General features: G+C 32.9%; 2 protein-coding genes across 3 annotated transcripts in view; one reads left to right on the plus strand and one right to left on the minus strand.

Annotated features, from left to right (window-relative positions):
* Window positions 1-2,798, minus strand: part of LOC139488514 (disks large homolog 5-like) — a 65,348-nt gene extending 62,550 nt beyond the window's left edge. The window contains exon 1 of the mRNA XM_071274204.1: window positions 2,357-2,798. Within this exon, the coding sequence (XP_071130305.1) occupies window positions 2,357-2,648 (292 nt within the window). The 5' untranslated portion in view covers window positions 2,649-2,798. The remainder of the gene's footprint in view (window positions 1-2,356) is intronic.
* Window positions 2,799-12,181: 9,383 nt separating this feature from the next.
* The window catches only part of LOC139488515 (WD repeat-containing protein 90-like), a 49,064-nt gene continuing 45,186 nt past the window's right edge, over window positions 12,182-16,059 (plus strand). For both annotated transcript variants that reach the window (XM_071274209.1, XM_071274210.1), the window contains exon 1: window positions 12,182-12,352. In XM_071274209.1, coding sequence (XP_071130310.1) covers window positions 12,343-12,352 — 10 coding nt within the window. In that variant the 5' untranslated portion in view covers window positions 12,182-12,342. The remainder of the gene's footprint in view (window positions 12,353-16,059) is intronic.

The raw sequence follows: 16,059 nt of genomic DNA on the forward strand, positions 1-16,059 counted from the left end.
CATGAAACCAAACAGGAAACCAATCTTTATTTTCTTTATTTTGCACAATATAATTCAAAAGGCATAAATAAACACCATTACTAGTGTTACTTGCTTCATGTTAATATTTAAAATCTATTTTCAATGTTATATTAAAGTTTTTTTTAAACCTGACAGGAAACCATAAGAAACCGAAAGCATTTTTTTAGTTTTATTTTATTGCAAAATCTGCTTAAAATAATCTGAACAGTATACTTTTTCTTAAAATCCATCTTAAATGTAACATTATTATAAAACTCCTAAATATCTGCTTGTTTTGAAATCAATTAGTACAATTTATTCAGAATTTTCCATATTTTCTTCATTGATACAGGATACCATAATCGTTGTATCTTGATGTTTAAGCCAAAAAAAATGTATTTATATTTGGTTTTGATATTCCAGTTATATACAATTTATTCCAAATCATTGGCAATGTAACATTCTTTAAATCAAGTAAAGAAAAAAACTTTTAACTTGGAATTAAAATCTTTAAAATAGGCACAATGTGATACTTGTGACCTGTACACCATCTACATGGTTTCCACATTTTAACCTACTTTAGTGGGCTAAAATCAATAAAGTACTTCCTTTCAAGTCATGCATGGTAAAATTTTACTTCTCCTTTGACAAGTTTATTGCGTTTCTGATAAGTGTTTGCAGAACATGAATAAAAAATATTAATTAAAAACTGTGACAAAGATGGCAACTTTGTACATTCCAAGTGTAACGGTATATTAACATGTACTTTTTATTAAATTATATTTATTCACCTAAAATACCCAGTAATATTTACTGCTGAAGTTAAATCAATCCAACGAGCATTGGTACAATGATAAGAGACGTAATTTCAATTGATTTTTCCAAGGACTCTTCACGTCATTATCGGGAAACGAAGTGTGTTCTAACGTCTGTCAAATATGAAATCGATTTTGTCAAGTCATTGGGCATTTATTTTCACACAGGATCGTATGCAACATTATGCACATAGGAAAAATAACAGACCACCAGCGCAATCTCTTTGACAATTGTATTTTCCTCTTTTAAACAAGACGAAACAAGTCTACAGGTTATGTTTGCTAACATCCCGTTGGAAACAAAAACAATGTTTAGACCTAGTGTTTCGTACATCCAGCCGTAATGGCCTGATCACATGTTAGTCACATGTTTCATGTATGACCGGAAATGATTAGAACTTAAGGACAAAAACAATTTTAATAAATAACTGGACTTCTGTTTCGTGTGAAATGTAACGCATAACGATAACGTCATTTTCTTACTTAATTATTACGAAGATCAAAACAAGAATGTTAATCATCTCGGATTTACCTGTTTGAACATCTCGCGAGAGTTCATATTTGCATATTGTTTTTAAGAATTCTATTACAACAAAGCAGATTACATCATCTAAAAATTGCGTTACGAAATCGGACACAAAAATCACGCTACTGTTCTTACATCTGCTACATAAATACTTATAGTTCTCTGCATTTTCTTCTCACTATTCTTATTGGTCGATGTTCTTTGTTATTTGAAAGCAAAAGTTACGAATTTGCCAGTGACGATTATCTATAAATCAGTCAGCGTTATGCTCTTCGGAAGCAAAAAGTAACGCGAGAAACGACACAAAAATACGGTTGTAGAATCTTTGAAATTCGTATATTTCAATTTTTTTGCTAGGGAAGAGTAGCATACACTTGTATGTTGATAAAAATAATGGCATCTTTAGATGTAGTTACAACTTTTCTTACAGTAATTCACATTTTATCACTTTTCTATAGTTATAGGAAACGGAGCCCAATAGCAAATTATGGTCCATATACGTTTTAGTGCATATTTGAGTCAAATTGGTGAACACGAATTTGACAGCTTATAAGTTATAAGTCAGCATGTGAATTTTGTTTTCATAATTTCATTGTATCATAAACAAAATAAGTTTATCATAATGTTAGACTAATTGGTAATTAATCTTATTCTAAATGGTGCAAAAAATTGTGTGCACCTCAGGGGTAGTCGAAATAATTATGATGTCTTGGAAGGCTATTTGGAATTTTTGCTTTGACGCCTTCCTGCGATGTAAGGCGTCAAAGAAAAAATTATAATAGCCTTTCAAGATGTCATAATTATTTGGACTAACCTTAGGCCAAGTTAGGGGATGAAACTCCTCTCTGACTTTGTCCACTAAAAAGTGCCTAATTCTAAATTTTACTTATATATTTTTTATTTTTAAATTCATCAAACATACTTCTTGAATGTTGACACTCAAAAAAATGTCATGTACATGTATATAGATGAGAATAATTATTTTGAATACAATGTAAACAAACAAGTTTTATACCTGGTGTTGAGACAGTGTTGTTGCTCCCAAGAAACATGACAGTCAAGAGATGTGGATAAGTTGGTTCTAAAGCAAGGCATAAGGTCTGAAAAGAATAGCTGGTCTTTTCTGGAAGGATGTTCAACAGTTTGTCGACTTGACTACTTCGACTTGTTGCTGATTTGATCAATGAAATGTCATCCGAATCGAGGACTCCTGCATCTTGTAAAATTGGAAATAGTCTGTCAACTTCTATTGAAGATAAAAACTTATCCCGGTGTATTTTCAGCAACTCTTTGTGACTTTCATCCATTTTAGGACTGAAACAGCTTCACATTGTCAACAGATGGTTGAATAGTTAACAGTCGAAGTTTGACTTCGACAATAAATTTTCATATCATAGCGGCCATGTTGATTTTCCAAACAATGCGCTCAGCTGATTAGGTTCTGGCCACTGTTTCGTATAAACATGAGGCCCTCGCAGGATTAAATTGGAATATTTTCTTTAAAAATTTGCAAAATTCAGTCGAGTTGGAATAAAACATAAATAACGTGTTTTTTTATATTTTTTTAATCCTTCTTTTATAGTGATTGTATAATGGTTTTTTAAAATGATTATTGGCATGCCTATCTAGTTGTGTTTTTGAGAACAATCCACAATTCGCATTTTACATCATTGATTGATTGGTGATTGCTTTAACAATAATAATAAAACTGGGAATTAAATCCTTTTAAAATGAAAAAACACAGAATACTATTGCATCAACCATTCCAAATTAACAGGTTTATGACTGGAATTCAAGATAGTTAATACATTCACAGGGGTCTTCACATTTACATTAGGTCTACCCAGCATGATAATTATATTTACGGCTTTATTTTTTTCAAAATAAGACTAAAACTACGTGAATTTATTAATTATAAGAAGCATATAATCGTCAACAAAATATAAACAAAACTATTAAGTCACATGTCAGATGAAGGGACAGTCACCTGTAAAAAGAAAGATAACTCTAAATAATTCTTAATTTCAAACATACAATCATCCATCTCTTTCAAAGCCTTTTAGTTTTAGGAGCTAGCCGACAATCGAAAAAAAACTTGTATTTAACTAAAATACTGTTCGTCTGGATTAATGGTCAAATTGCTTTGTAATGTAAAATTCCTTTTCAAATAAGAATATTTCGAAACGAAAAAGTATGGCCGAATCGAGTGTGACCGAAACGACTGTTTCCGAATTGACTGTAGCAAAAATGACTGTGGCCGAAACAAATGTAATGTTTATTGGTCGTTATGGTTACAAACCAGGCTTGAGAATCTTGTTGCATCAATACGTGATTCACGCAGAAGGAAGCGTTGAGTCGATTTAGACGTTTGGCGGGAAAGTTAGTGGTTGGGTCAAAGGGTATGGGGGTCTTTGAGAGGGATTCTTGTGTTCAGTATCGGGAACATTTAGAGAACACCCCTATCTGGTAAATAATGAATTCGACCACGGGTATTATAAAGAGTGAGAAACGGTATTATGCTGTCGGTTGGCTGTCGATGAGCTGCCATCATTCTACAGAGCGTACGTCGGAAATATTAAGTGCTAGAAGAGCTTTGATATTCCGCAGAGGACACTTTATATGGGGTACAAAGTGAACGTACAAGTTGATAGAATTGTCATAGCAGACTGTCCCACTCGGAGGACAGGCTGTACCAGCCCGCACTGTCTGGTAGTGACAGACTGTGCCACTCAAAGGACAAGTTATACCACCCTGCACTGTCTGGTAGGGACAGACTGTTCCACTCGGAGGACAAGTTGTACCAGCCTGCACTGTCTGTAAGTGACATACTGTCGGCCCATTCGGAGGATAGGCTGTACCAGCACACACTGTCTGATAAAGACAGACTGTACCAGCCATACTGTCTTTTAGTGACAGACCGTCCCATCTTGAGGACAGGCTGCTTTATTGTATTATATTTGTATGTATTATATTTGTATATATATAATTGTCCGTTGTTACTTTATATCGGCAAAGAGTATGTGTGTATGTTTTAGTTCATTGTGAATAATATAGATAGTTGTAGTTTTTAGTATTACCGTATTGTTTGTGAAAAACTTGGATCTAAGTATTTACAGGAACGGACGTTTAAGATATACACGTTACACTGATAGTGTGGCCGAAACGTCTTATGACGTATGACAAACTGTTAGTGTGGCCCAAACGGCCTAAATGTTTTATGACAAAATAAATAAATTTGGTGTATTTACTGTCTTCTGATTGGTTAAAATTATTAGTTTTATTTTCAATGTTGTCAATTTTTATGGCGACACGCCCACTCTGACGTTGTGTATTCATACGCCAACATGTGTGTACGTTGTTATTGTTAATATAAATGATATAAAAAGTTCTTTGAGCTTTATTTTTGATAGAAATTTATTTATAATGAATGGCAATAATTTATTTTGAATTTATTGAACCATAAAATTAATTTTTTACTCTTCACATTTTACATAATCCGCTTCGCGGATTATTCAATGTGAAGAGTCAAAAATTAATTTTATGGTTCAATAAAATCAAAATAAATAATAACCATTCATTAATTGATAGTGTGTCCGAAACGTCTTATGACAAACTGATAGTGTGGCCGAAACGTCTTGTGACAAACTAATAGTGTGGCCGAAACGATTTACGACGAACTGATTGTGTGGCCAAAACGACTTGCGGACCGTGGTCGGTAACTGATTGTTTGGCCGAAACGTCTTATGACAAACTGAAAGTGTGTCCGAAACGATTAACGACGAACTGATTGTGTGGCCGAAACGACTTGCGGACCAACTGATAGTGTGGCCGAAACGTCTCGAATGAAATAGTTGTCTCAAGGTCATTCACATGATTTATTTTCATATATCTATATTTACTTAAGCAAACAGATGATATAGAAATGTAATAGAACACTTTTAATCGTTATAGTATAAAACATTAGCGCTTGTGAACTTTTTATCGAATAATTAAAAGTCTAGGATAAAGACAAAGTAAGTCTGACTTAAAGTTCGAGCTATGAAAACATCTATTTCTTGTTTGTGCCTCGAAAAAGATATCTAAGAGGGGGGGCAAGGGGGGTCCCAATAACAGCAAAACAGCAAATTGATTTGGCTCATAACAGATAACAAGGAATTAAAATGGACAAAAACAGATAACAGTAAAAGAAATATTAAAATAATTCGGTCTTTGACAAATCAGTATTTCTTATTACGGATATAATCCTTTGTAATGCATTCCATTTTCTATGACTATGTTTTTAGTATTAATTTATGTATCTAGAATGTGTTTAAATTACTACTCAATATATTATAATATTTTTTACACGCTGGTTTACGGAACGTATTATGGTATACTGTTGTCCGTCTGTTGTCAACATGTCGGACATTAACTCAAAAATTTTAACCAATTTGCATTAAACTTTGGGAAATTGTTTATATCTATTGACGTGAGCTCTCTTTTTTTTAATTTTTTTTTTATAAATTTTAGATTTTAAGTTTCTGGGTAATGGGTTTTTATTCAATAAAATTGGTGTTTTTTTTCAGTTTTCTGAGAATATCTCAAAAATGCTTTCACAAAGCAAGGAATTTTGGTGAATTGTTTATATCTATTAACATGAGGTCACTTTCAATGTTTATAAATTTTAGATTTTACGTTTCCGAGTTAGCGGGTTTTATTAATTAAAAAGGGGGGATTTTCCAGTTTTCAGACATTAACACAAAAATGTTTTCAGCAGTTCTCACGAAACTTTGCTGAAATGTTTATAACTATTTTTGTAAACTCCCTTTCGATTTTTATTTATTTAGATTTTATGTTACTGAGTTAAGGGATTTTATTTATTAGAAAAAGGTGGTATTTTCTTGTTTTCAAAAATAACTAAAAAATGCTTTCAGCAGTTCTCATGAAACGTTGGTTGTTTATATTAACTGAAGATCCTTTTGTTGCTAATAAAAAAATGACCTAAAAGAGTTTGAATATTCTGACTTTTTCTAAATGACCATTTAATGAGGTGTGTGAATTTTTCTTAATAAGACTATGAGGCAAAGTGGTATATATATATAGGGTAGCAAAATCAAAAGCACCAATTATAAGCATGCAATTTATCAAGTACTTCGAACGAATTTTTACACTCCAAAAGCAATTTATTTCACTATTTTCAAAGGCCTTATTTGAACAATTTTTAATCAGCTGAGGTTTTTGATTGTACCAAGTGTACTAGTAAGTAGAATACATAGTTTAGTAGGGAAACAATGGCTTGAAACGAAAGAAATCTTTGTTTGTACTGAGTTATGTGCAGCTTCGGACCCAAGTACATCGTTGGAACTTTCATTGTACAATGCATTTGGTTCTGCTTTGAAAGAATCACACAGCTGAGTCTATGTACCATATTATATAAAAGGTTAACTGGTTGTTATATAGGACCTAGTCCTTAATTGAGATCCTTGTCAGATATTCCTAGCCATATGTTTCCCTTTTTGTCATATTAAGAATTGTTTTAATTTAATATGTTCGTACGGGAAACCAGGAACATTATTCTCATACAAAAAATTAAGATAATTCTAAATACACATTCATAGAAAAATGGAATTTATTACAAAGGATAATCATAAGATATACTTGAATTGTCCTGGACCTCACTTCTGTGATGGGTAAATGTTAATGGAATCCTTCTCTGAATACGGTACAAACATATTAGTAGTGGTAGACCCCAATGTCCAATGATCTTCAGTTTATACCGAATATTGACTGTCAAAAAAAAATGCTAACATTCCAATTTTCAATAACAGTTAACAGCAAATACATTATCACAATAACAGATAACAAAAAAACTAATAGCCCAATAACAGCTAACAAAGAATAAGACAATAACAGCTAACAGCAAATATATTTTCAAAATAACAGATAACAAAGAATTAAATTGCCCCATAACAGCATAACAGTTAAACCCCTTGCCCCCCCTCATCTAACTCAAGCGAAATCGTACTTTAACACTAGTGTTGACATGGACATGAAATCAGTCGCGTACTCGATCTTTAACACTAATGTTGACTTGGACATGAAATCAGTCGCGTACTCGATTTCAAACCATACTTCATTATCAGCATATTTTCCCCTCCTAGCCATGGCTCAGTCGCAATAATTCAATGATTGTGGTTGTTATCTCCTATTGTATTGCTTTTCGATTCGTGAGTGAGAAATAAACAGCTTATTGTGCAAAATAGTTTGTAATACATTTGTAAGTCTTGAAAATGTACGTTTTGTGAACAAATTTCTACAAAAACTACTTATTGGAAATACACAAGTTCTTTCACAAATTAAGTTTGATTATGATAATTATCTAAGTCATTGCTATTTTCCCAGGGCCGTAATTACATTGAGGCAAATGAGGCAAATGCCTCATGTAAAACATTTCAAAAAAAAAAAAAAAAATGAAACAAAAGGTTGTTTTCATATTAAATTGTTTTCACTTAAAACGTCTTGCAAGTAGCAAGATCTCTTCACTCTCTGGTGTATCCCCTGGATGTTTTTCGTTATCCATGTTTTTATTTTCCTTTTAGTTTTCAGAGTTGATGGTCTATTGTTTGTACTTCTGTGTTCCGGGTTTGTCTTTTGTTCATTTATTGTCCTACTTTATGACTATAGTCTGAATGTTGATTTTCATTTGTAAACGTGGTTTTGCAATGTTGCATGTCCACCGATGTCCAGAATTGTGCGAGAAATATATTCTAAGAACATGCGATGCTACTCAGTGGACACAAAAAAAATGTCCTTTCTGCATGGATAATTGAAATTGATATCAAAGAATACAAAACAGTTTGTTTTCTTGTAAATAAAACTAGATAGCTGACATGGTTTGAATTAAAGTAAGGTCACATATTTCCCGGTTTTCAAATAACTTGAAGACAAAAAACAAGGTATTGCCATATATGACCTTTTACATTGAAAGGTTAAACTTGCATTAAGTCGTGTTGAGACCCTTTAACAGATACTAAAGGAGTATGGGGACATAATCGCACACAAAGTCAATGCATAGAAAAAATACAAATGATCAATGGTCAAAGTTTGTGTTCCTACTCTCCATCTTGATAGTTGCCGGATGGTCTTCAACAATACTTATAAAGAATCATTAATACCGTAAAAGATCGTAAAACAAGGTGAAGATGGTCCCTATAGTGTAGACTTAAGCAGTACTAGTACTTAAAGTATAATACTGCAATGTCACTATATTTAAATCTAGTCATAAAAAATCACCAATGTCTAATCACAATACAAGACAAGAACAGACAGACAGATACGGTATTAACAATTATGAGAATTACGATTTTTGCTTTATCCTACATATCGGTCTTTTAATGTTGTCTCTAATACCTAAAAGTCTTAAATTACAATGAATCTTTGTTTTTGCTTTGGGACCTGATTGTCGAAAAAAATATCTAAAAATTAAGTAAGCCGTTTCAAAGCAAGAAAGACTCTGGGAAACGCTCAGAATGCACGATTTAGCGTTATTTTAAGCGGCCCCCAGACACCTCGCCCAAAATTTTTCGCCTCGCTTCGCTCGGCGAATATATTTAGCCTCACTATTAAAAGAGGCTAGTTACGGCCCTGTTTCCACTCGTATCACATATTTGGGAAATAATTCCAGAACGAGACTTCAATGAGACTACATGAGACTGAAATGTCAGAAGAATACATTCTTAATAAACGGCCGTCGGCATTCGCTATCTCGAAGCTAATGATCGTCAGATTTATTATATGTAACGACTGTCAAGTATTACGACCGGATCGTGAAAGATCTTGTTTCTGATCGTGTAATGGCAATGATACACTATCGTAATGGCAATGATACACTATCAAACTCCAAAACCTGCAAATGTTGACATTGTTGTACTTTGAAATTGCGGAAAAAATAATATAAAAACCAAATGTGTCTGTCAAGATGATTATCATTACTCAGTAATGCTACACACTAAGATACCAAAATAAAATTGAAACTGTAACATGTTGTGTTACTACGTTTTTTGATTATGCGAAGACATTCCAATTGTTATTTTATAGTGTGTTTTTCTATGTTGTGATTTTATACTATTGTTTCAAAAATGGGAGAAGGTTTGGTACCATTAAAACGTTTGATCCCGCTGCAATTGGTTGCAACTGTCGTAAGTCAGGAATCTGATGTTCAGTGGTTGTCGTCTGTTTAAGTGGTTCATAAGTGTTTCTCCTTTTTCGTCTTTATATAGATTAGGCCGTTGGTTTTCCCGTTTGAATGGTTTTACACTAGTAATTTCGGGGCCCTTTATAACTTGATGTTCGGTGTGAGCCAACTCCGTGTTGAAGGCCCTTGACGTCTTTAATGGTTTACTTTTATAAATTGTTACTTAATTGGACAGAGAGTTGTCTCATTGGCACTCATGAGAGTTGTCTCATTGGCACTCATACCACATCTTCCTCCGTATATCCATTAAGAAAAACAAAAACAAAAGATATGCATGCGTATGCGAATTGTTGAAAGAAGGATGAACAAACACTTTTAAATTCTTCTGGTCACTTAATTTTTTTTATCAAGTTACATTTTAAACTAAATAATGGTAAGTGTGCCAGATAGTATTGAGAAACGTGTCAATGACTTGCTCCTATTAAACGTTAAAGTTCTGAGTATTTAAGAAAACGTAGTATGTTGTTCAATTTCAAGCAGTGGCTCTTTTGCCGGCTTTAAGTAGTTAAGCCAATTTAGACAGTAAAAAACGATTTTGGTTGCAGATATGCAATTCAAAGAACTATTATTTCAAAAGAAAATTTAATTTAATCATTTTTTAGAATTTTTTATCAAATTTATGTGAATTGAAATGTTAACCATTGCTGTAGATAGATGCTATTTGCAGGCTTTCATCAAGATTCTTTGATCAGAGCCAGCAAAACTAGCATATTTTCTAATCAATTCCTGGGGTAGAACATACTTACTTTTTCGAACAGTTCAACGTTATATTTATATATTTTTAGTTTATATATTCTCGATATGTATGACCATATCAATGATAATTCATGTTAACATAGAAGTACAGTTGGTCAAAATTTAAGAGCGCGATTTGTTCAATTCACTGATGCTGAATCAACATAAGATGTTGATATATCTTTTTTTATGTTCTTTTATACGCCTTTTGTTATTTCATTGATCTAGATCTTCAGTGTTAAAATAAAATTAGTTTAACACCACCAAATCCAATGTACATGTGACTATCAAAAGTCGCTCTTTCTCTTACTAATCAAATATAAGAAGATGTGGTATGAATGCCAAATATTGATATTTATATGTTTGTTTTTTTATCACTGTTAAGTCGTAGATCTTTGACGGTCACTGTTATGTTTATCTTTGACTTGGAAAGATTCATAGCTTAATTGTTGTATCGTCAAACTCACTTGAAATCAGCTTCAATATTGAAGATCGTTTGATTTAGTTTAAAATTGAGAATGGAAATGGGGAATGTGTCAAAGAGACAACAACCCGACCAAATAAAAAAATAAAAAACAACAGCAGAGGGTCACCAACAGGTCTTCAATGTAGCGAGAAATTCCCGCACCCGGAGGCGTCCTTCAGCTGGCCCCTAAACAAATATATACTAGTCCAGTGATAATGAACGCCATACTTATTTCCAAATTGTACACAAGAAACTAAAATTAAAATAATACAAGACTAACAAAGGCCAGAGGCTCCTGACTTGGGACAGGCGCAAAAATGCGGCGGGGTTAAACATGTTTGTGAGATCTCAACCCTCCCCCTATACCTCTAACCAATGTAGTAAAGTAAACGCATAACAATACGCACATTAAAATTCAGTTCAAGAGAAATCCGAGTCTGATGTCAGAAAATGTAACTAAAGAAAATAAACAAAATGACAATAATACATAAATAACAACAGACTACTAGCAGTTAACTGACATGCCAGCTCCAGACATACTTTGTTTGCTTAATTAAAGCAATATGGATTAGACACACAAATCAAATTGAATCATACTTATGACGTCTTCTCAATAATACCTTATGAATATATTATACAGTAATTCTATAATCTTTTAATTTCTGTTGTCCGAACTTGTTGTTGTAGTGCTGTCTAAATTCTTTATACCCCACACCTGTGATGATCTGGAGGGTTCTTACAAAATAGAAAAATAACAGGCCATGGTCAGAAAAAAATACACCAAAAAATGAAGAATAGTCAAAAGTGCGCCTAGAAAAAGTAAAAAAAATACGAATAAACAGTTGGTAAAATTTTAGAATAGCCTGAGTCGGAACATTATGTTGATTAAATCTAGCTATTTTCTATTTTATTCTGTGTAGTTGGGTTCTTGTCCAAATGTTGTATAGCCTACATCTCTATGTTATAAATTATATTAATTGAATACAAAACATTGGACCCATGTTAATTAGAGAAAAACGTGACAAAAAATTATAAAGAAATAGAAAAATGAGCCATAGAATAAGAATAAAAAACAACAACCTTAAGTTGGTAAAACTGAAAGAAAAGATAGAAATTTGCATAACTATAACGAACAGATTAAAAAAACCTGATATTTAAGGCATACAGAAATGAAAACCACACCCAGACCCTAACCCTCTTTTTATACATACTGATCGGTCATAATACCAACTGAAGTCATTTTGTTTAAAAAAAACAACGTTCATTGCTTCCTTAATTGTAGTATTGGTTGAAGTGTCATCGGTTCTAGATTTTTTATTTTTTTTCATAGAATTGAAAACATTAAATGCTGTTAAAAAGACCGTTGTTGTCCGTTAATTTAAATAAGATACCGTTGGTTCTAAACTATTACCGGAAGTCTCGTTGTTATGCGTAGAACAGGTGCGCTGATGGACGTAAACAACATGGCGGTAAAACCAAAAGTTTGACCGGCTACATCGTCTCCATCCTTAAAAAATAGTATCTTGTCGTTGAAGGAAGAGAAAACAAAACAGAGCCTGCACCAAAAATGTCTCACTGTAAATAATGAGATACTCAAAATATCATTTAGAAAATCAATAATCACTCAATCCATAAGATATTTCAAGTTTTCAAAACATGACAAAACTTGTTTACATGTTCATATCATAGTGTATCGTTTTATTTAATCATTTACATTGCACGCATTTGTCATTAGCTTTATGAATTAGTAATGAAATTAACATCTGATTTCACGATTAAGTTTTAATTTAAAACTTTCGTGTGAGAGTAAAACTAAAACGATATTCAGTTTATGTGCTGATATGCCACCCATCCATATAAATCGGGTTTAAAAGATTGCAGAGGTGTTTGCTTGAACGGATTGTCCATATTTTACACATATTTTTGAATAAAATTACTCAATACGGATTCGTCATGAAAAAGTACGGATTTTCTAACAATCCTGAAAAAAATCATAGTTACTTCCGTTTACGGCGATCAGTGTCTAAAAGGCGCCTTTTTTTTTTTACTAGCCTCTCTTTAAAGCGCAAAATGATAGCGATCAAGTATATTTCATGGACGGCATGAATCAGGATGCCAGCATTTGGAATTATTAAAATTCACCCAGTGTTCCAGCTAGGATTTCAAAAGGGCAGGGTGCCAATTCTGAAAAAGGGCATTTAACCCGTGATATGATAATATGAAAAGGGCATGTTTTAATGAAGATATTAATCAAACATTGTGTTTATTCGTTTAAATCACTGGTTATAAAAGAACAGTTTTTAGGCTGAAAAACTTGTCAAGCAGCTTGTCACAGAATCCGGGTCCGTCCGCCCTGATTTCGGTTCGCCCTAGTTACTGTTCGCCCTAGTTCCGTTTCGCCCTGATACCTGTTCGCCCTAATTTTATTTTTTATTATAGTGTTGTGTTGTGTGTATTTAATTGAATATATTAAAGTCAGTCTACAATTTCGCCGAATATTTACGAACTATTGAGAACTAAGTTAGTATCTGTATGTAATTACGTTACTAGGAAATCACTATCACACATCCTTTTACTTTACATTTCCACACATGATTTGATCAATAAAAATGATACATTAGGAGCACTAAAGTTATACATAAGAAAGTGTTCAAAGTTCAAAGTGTTAATTGATCTAAAATTCTTTACTGCAGTGGCTGAACGTTGTCTAGTGGGTTGTCGGACGGCTTGTACAGTTTGGCAATAACTTTGTAAAAATTTTATTTGAGAAAAATGTTATTTTCATTATTAATCCATCAAAGACAATTCATATAACAATCAGTGATATCAAAGATTTCAAATTATCAGCAATCAAAATTCAATCAACAGTAATTAAAAGTAATTATAAAATAAAGTGTAACAATGCAGCCAAGAATTTTATTTCATTAATATTCTGTATTTAACTTTTAATAGATATACATAAATTTTAATATATATATTTAGACAATATATATATATATATACGTATAGTGTCTTGAAATATGAAATTTATTTGTATGAGGCTTAGAAACAGGGGAAATTCGAGGTTGTACCGAGCATTTTCCCGTTTCGTGCCGAATACAAATAAATTTCATATTTCAAGACACTATACGTATATTGTCTTTATACTGAAATCGATAAAAAATTAAAAATTAAAAAAAATATGTAACAAATTGTTGTTAAAAAAAAGTGTTTGGAATTTCCCTCATGGGGTACCATTTTGGGGTATTTCCCTATGAGTGTAGTCCCGGCGGAAAGACATTGACATTTTAAGGAATTAGAAAGGGAAAATGAACTGAATTAATAACATTTAATAAACATGGTATATAAATTACCAATTGGAAGACATAAGTTTAAATTCATAAAAGTTTGACCATTGTTACTACATGTTGTCATGGTTGTGACGTGACGTTGTTGATGAAATACAGTAGTTCTGGTAAGTAGGCGGGGCTTATAGGTTAGTTGAGGTCATTGACGTATAAAGCTAACGTTTATACGTAAAGCTTTATCTGTATAGTAAAATAGCTGATTGCAGTATAAAAATATATATTTCTTTCATTAATGTAATGTATACATTGTACATATCATAAATGAAAATAGGGCAAACGAACCCAGGGCGAACGAATTACCAGGGCGAACAAACTCAGTGCGAACGAACCTAGGGCGAACATGCAATCAGGGCGAACGATCCTGATACCCTTGTCACACAAGTTTTTAAATCATTGCTTGGCACAGTTAAGCTTTATATGCAGCATGTTTTGAAAGGTGTCCTGCTTCATTCTGTTTCTATGGTCTGACACACTTTACCAGTTTCACCTTTCTACCTCTGTTGTGCTTAATGGCAATACAGCACAAAACAGCTGTGCTCAGTAAATGCACAATGTTAGGAAATAGCAACAGTGAAAATTTGTATTAAAAATAAAGAAGATAGAAAAAGATGACCAAGGCACCCTACCAACACTGCTACTATGACCTTCTTTAACTTTTCCCATAACTCAAAATACCTAAACATATATATTCTTAAGCAAGAAGTATGTGGACATTTTTTAGAATATGTTAAGTGGGTTACTCAATGCTAGGAAAAAATCAGATTGAGTTATCTTTCTTTATTCGGGTGTGCTCCTTCTTTGGAGGATTATAAACAGTACGTAGAAGATGTAAATACGATCAACAATATGGTGGCCGATTTTCTTATTTTCGTATCAAAAATGAGGGCAGTCAATGATAAATACATCTGAATTTGCTATTTATTTCACGGAGAACAAGTAAAACGATGTCTTCCACAAGTTGTTTAAATTTGTGGTTTTCAACTTTCTGTCATTAAGTTTTCTCCATGAAACTACGGTAAACATTGCAAATTGTGCCCAAGTTATCGTATGCTCATTTCTTCAGATGCACATTTCTTCAAAGATAATTGCCGACTGACTGATTCTATTTGAATAAATTAATGTTGATGATCATTAATGACCCATCCGATAAACGGATTACCTATAACAACAGAATATGACACCATCTGTAACCGTTGATTAGCTTGGGGTCGTAAACAAAGTCATAAACTTTCGCCAGGTAAAATTTAGTAATAAGGGGATCATATCAATACGAACAAAATAATATACAATCGATCTTCATAAAAGGCAGGCGCCCTGGAAACTGTAAAAAGGGCACAGGGCGGCACTTGAGAAAGGGCGGGTGCCGCGCCCTCTGACAACGGCCTAGCTGGAACACTGTCCCCACAGTAGCGCACATTGTGAAAAGTTTTTTCTTGCGTTAGAAAAAAACAAACTGAACAAAGATCCTGCGAAATCTGAACTGTGAATTGAATACGATCTACATAGTACCTTGTTGAACTCAAACTATTGGCAACTTGTATTGAAAGTAACTTGATAATATTTATAGTTATTCAATGGCAATTAAATTTATAGTCATAAATACTGAAATCTAGTCCCTATTGAGCTTATTATTTTGAGGTTTTGTATTTTTTATGTATTGTACAAGCAATTGACAAGATTAAATAATTAATGAAATTTTAAATGTACATATCTTGTTTCTTTATAAGTACATAGTGAATACCAGATTTGCATGTATTGACTTATTCCAAACTTGAGCTCAACTTTTTGTCAAATCATGCAAATTTTTGGTTATAATCTTTGTTGCAAAAACATCTGACTAAGACTGCAGATACTGTCAGAATGCAGGAAATTGCATCTAATTTTTAAAAATTTTCTTTGGGGGCATGCATGCCCCCAGACCCACCTAGATGGTTTGT

The sequence above is a fragment of the Mytilus edulis genome, chromosome 9, assembly GCF_963676685.1.
Source record: "Mytilus edulis chromosome 9, xbMytEdul2.2, whole genome shotgun sequence".
Classification (NCBI taxonomy): domain Eukaryota; kingdom Metazoa; phylum Mollusca; class Bivalvia; order Mytilida; family Mytilidae; genus Mytilus; species Mytilus edulis.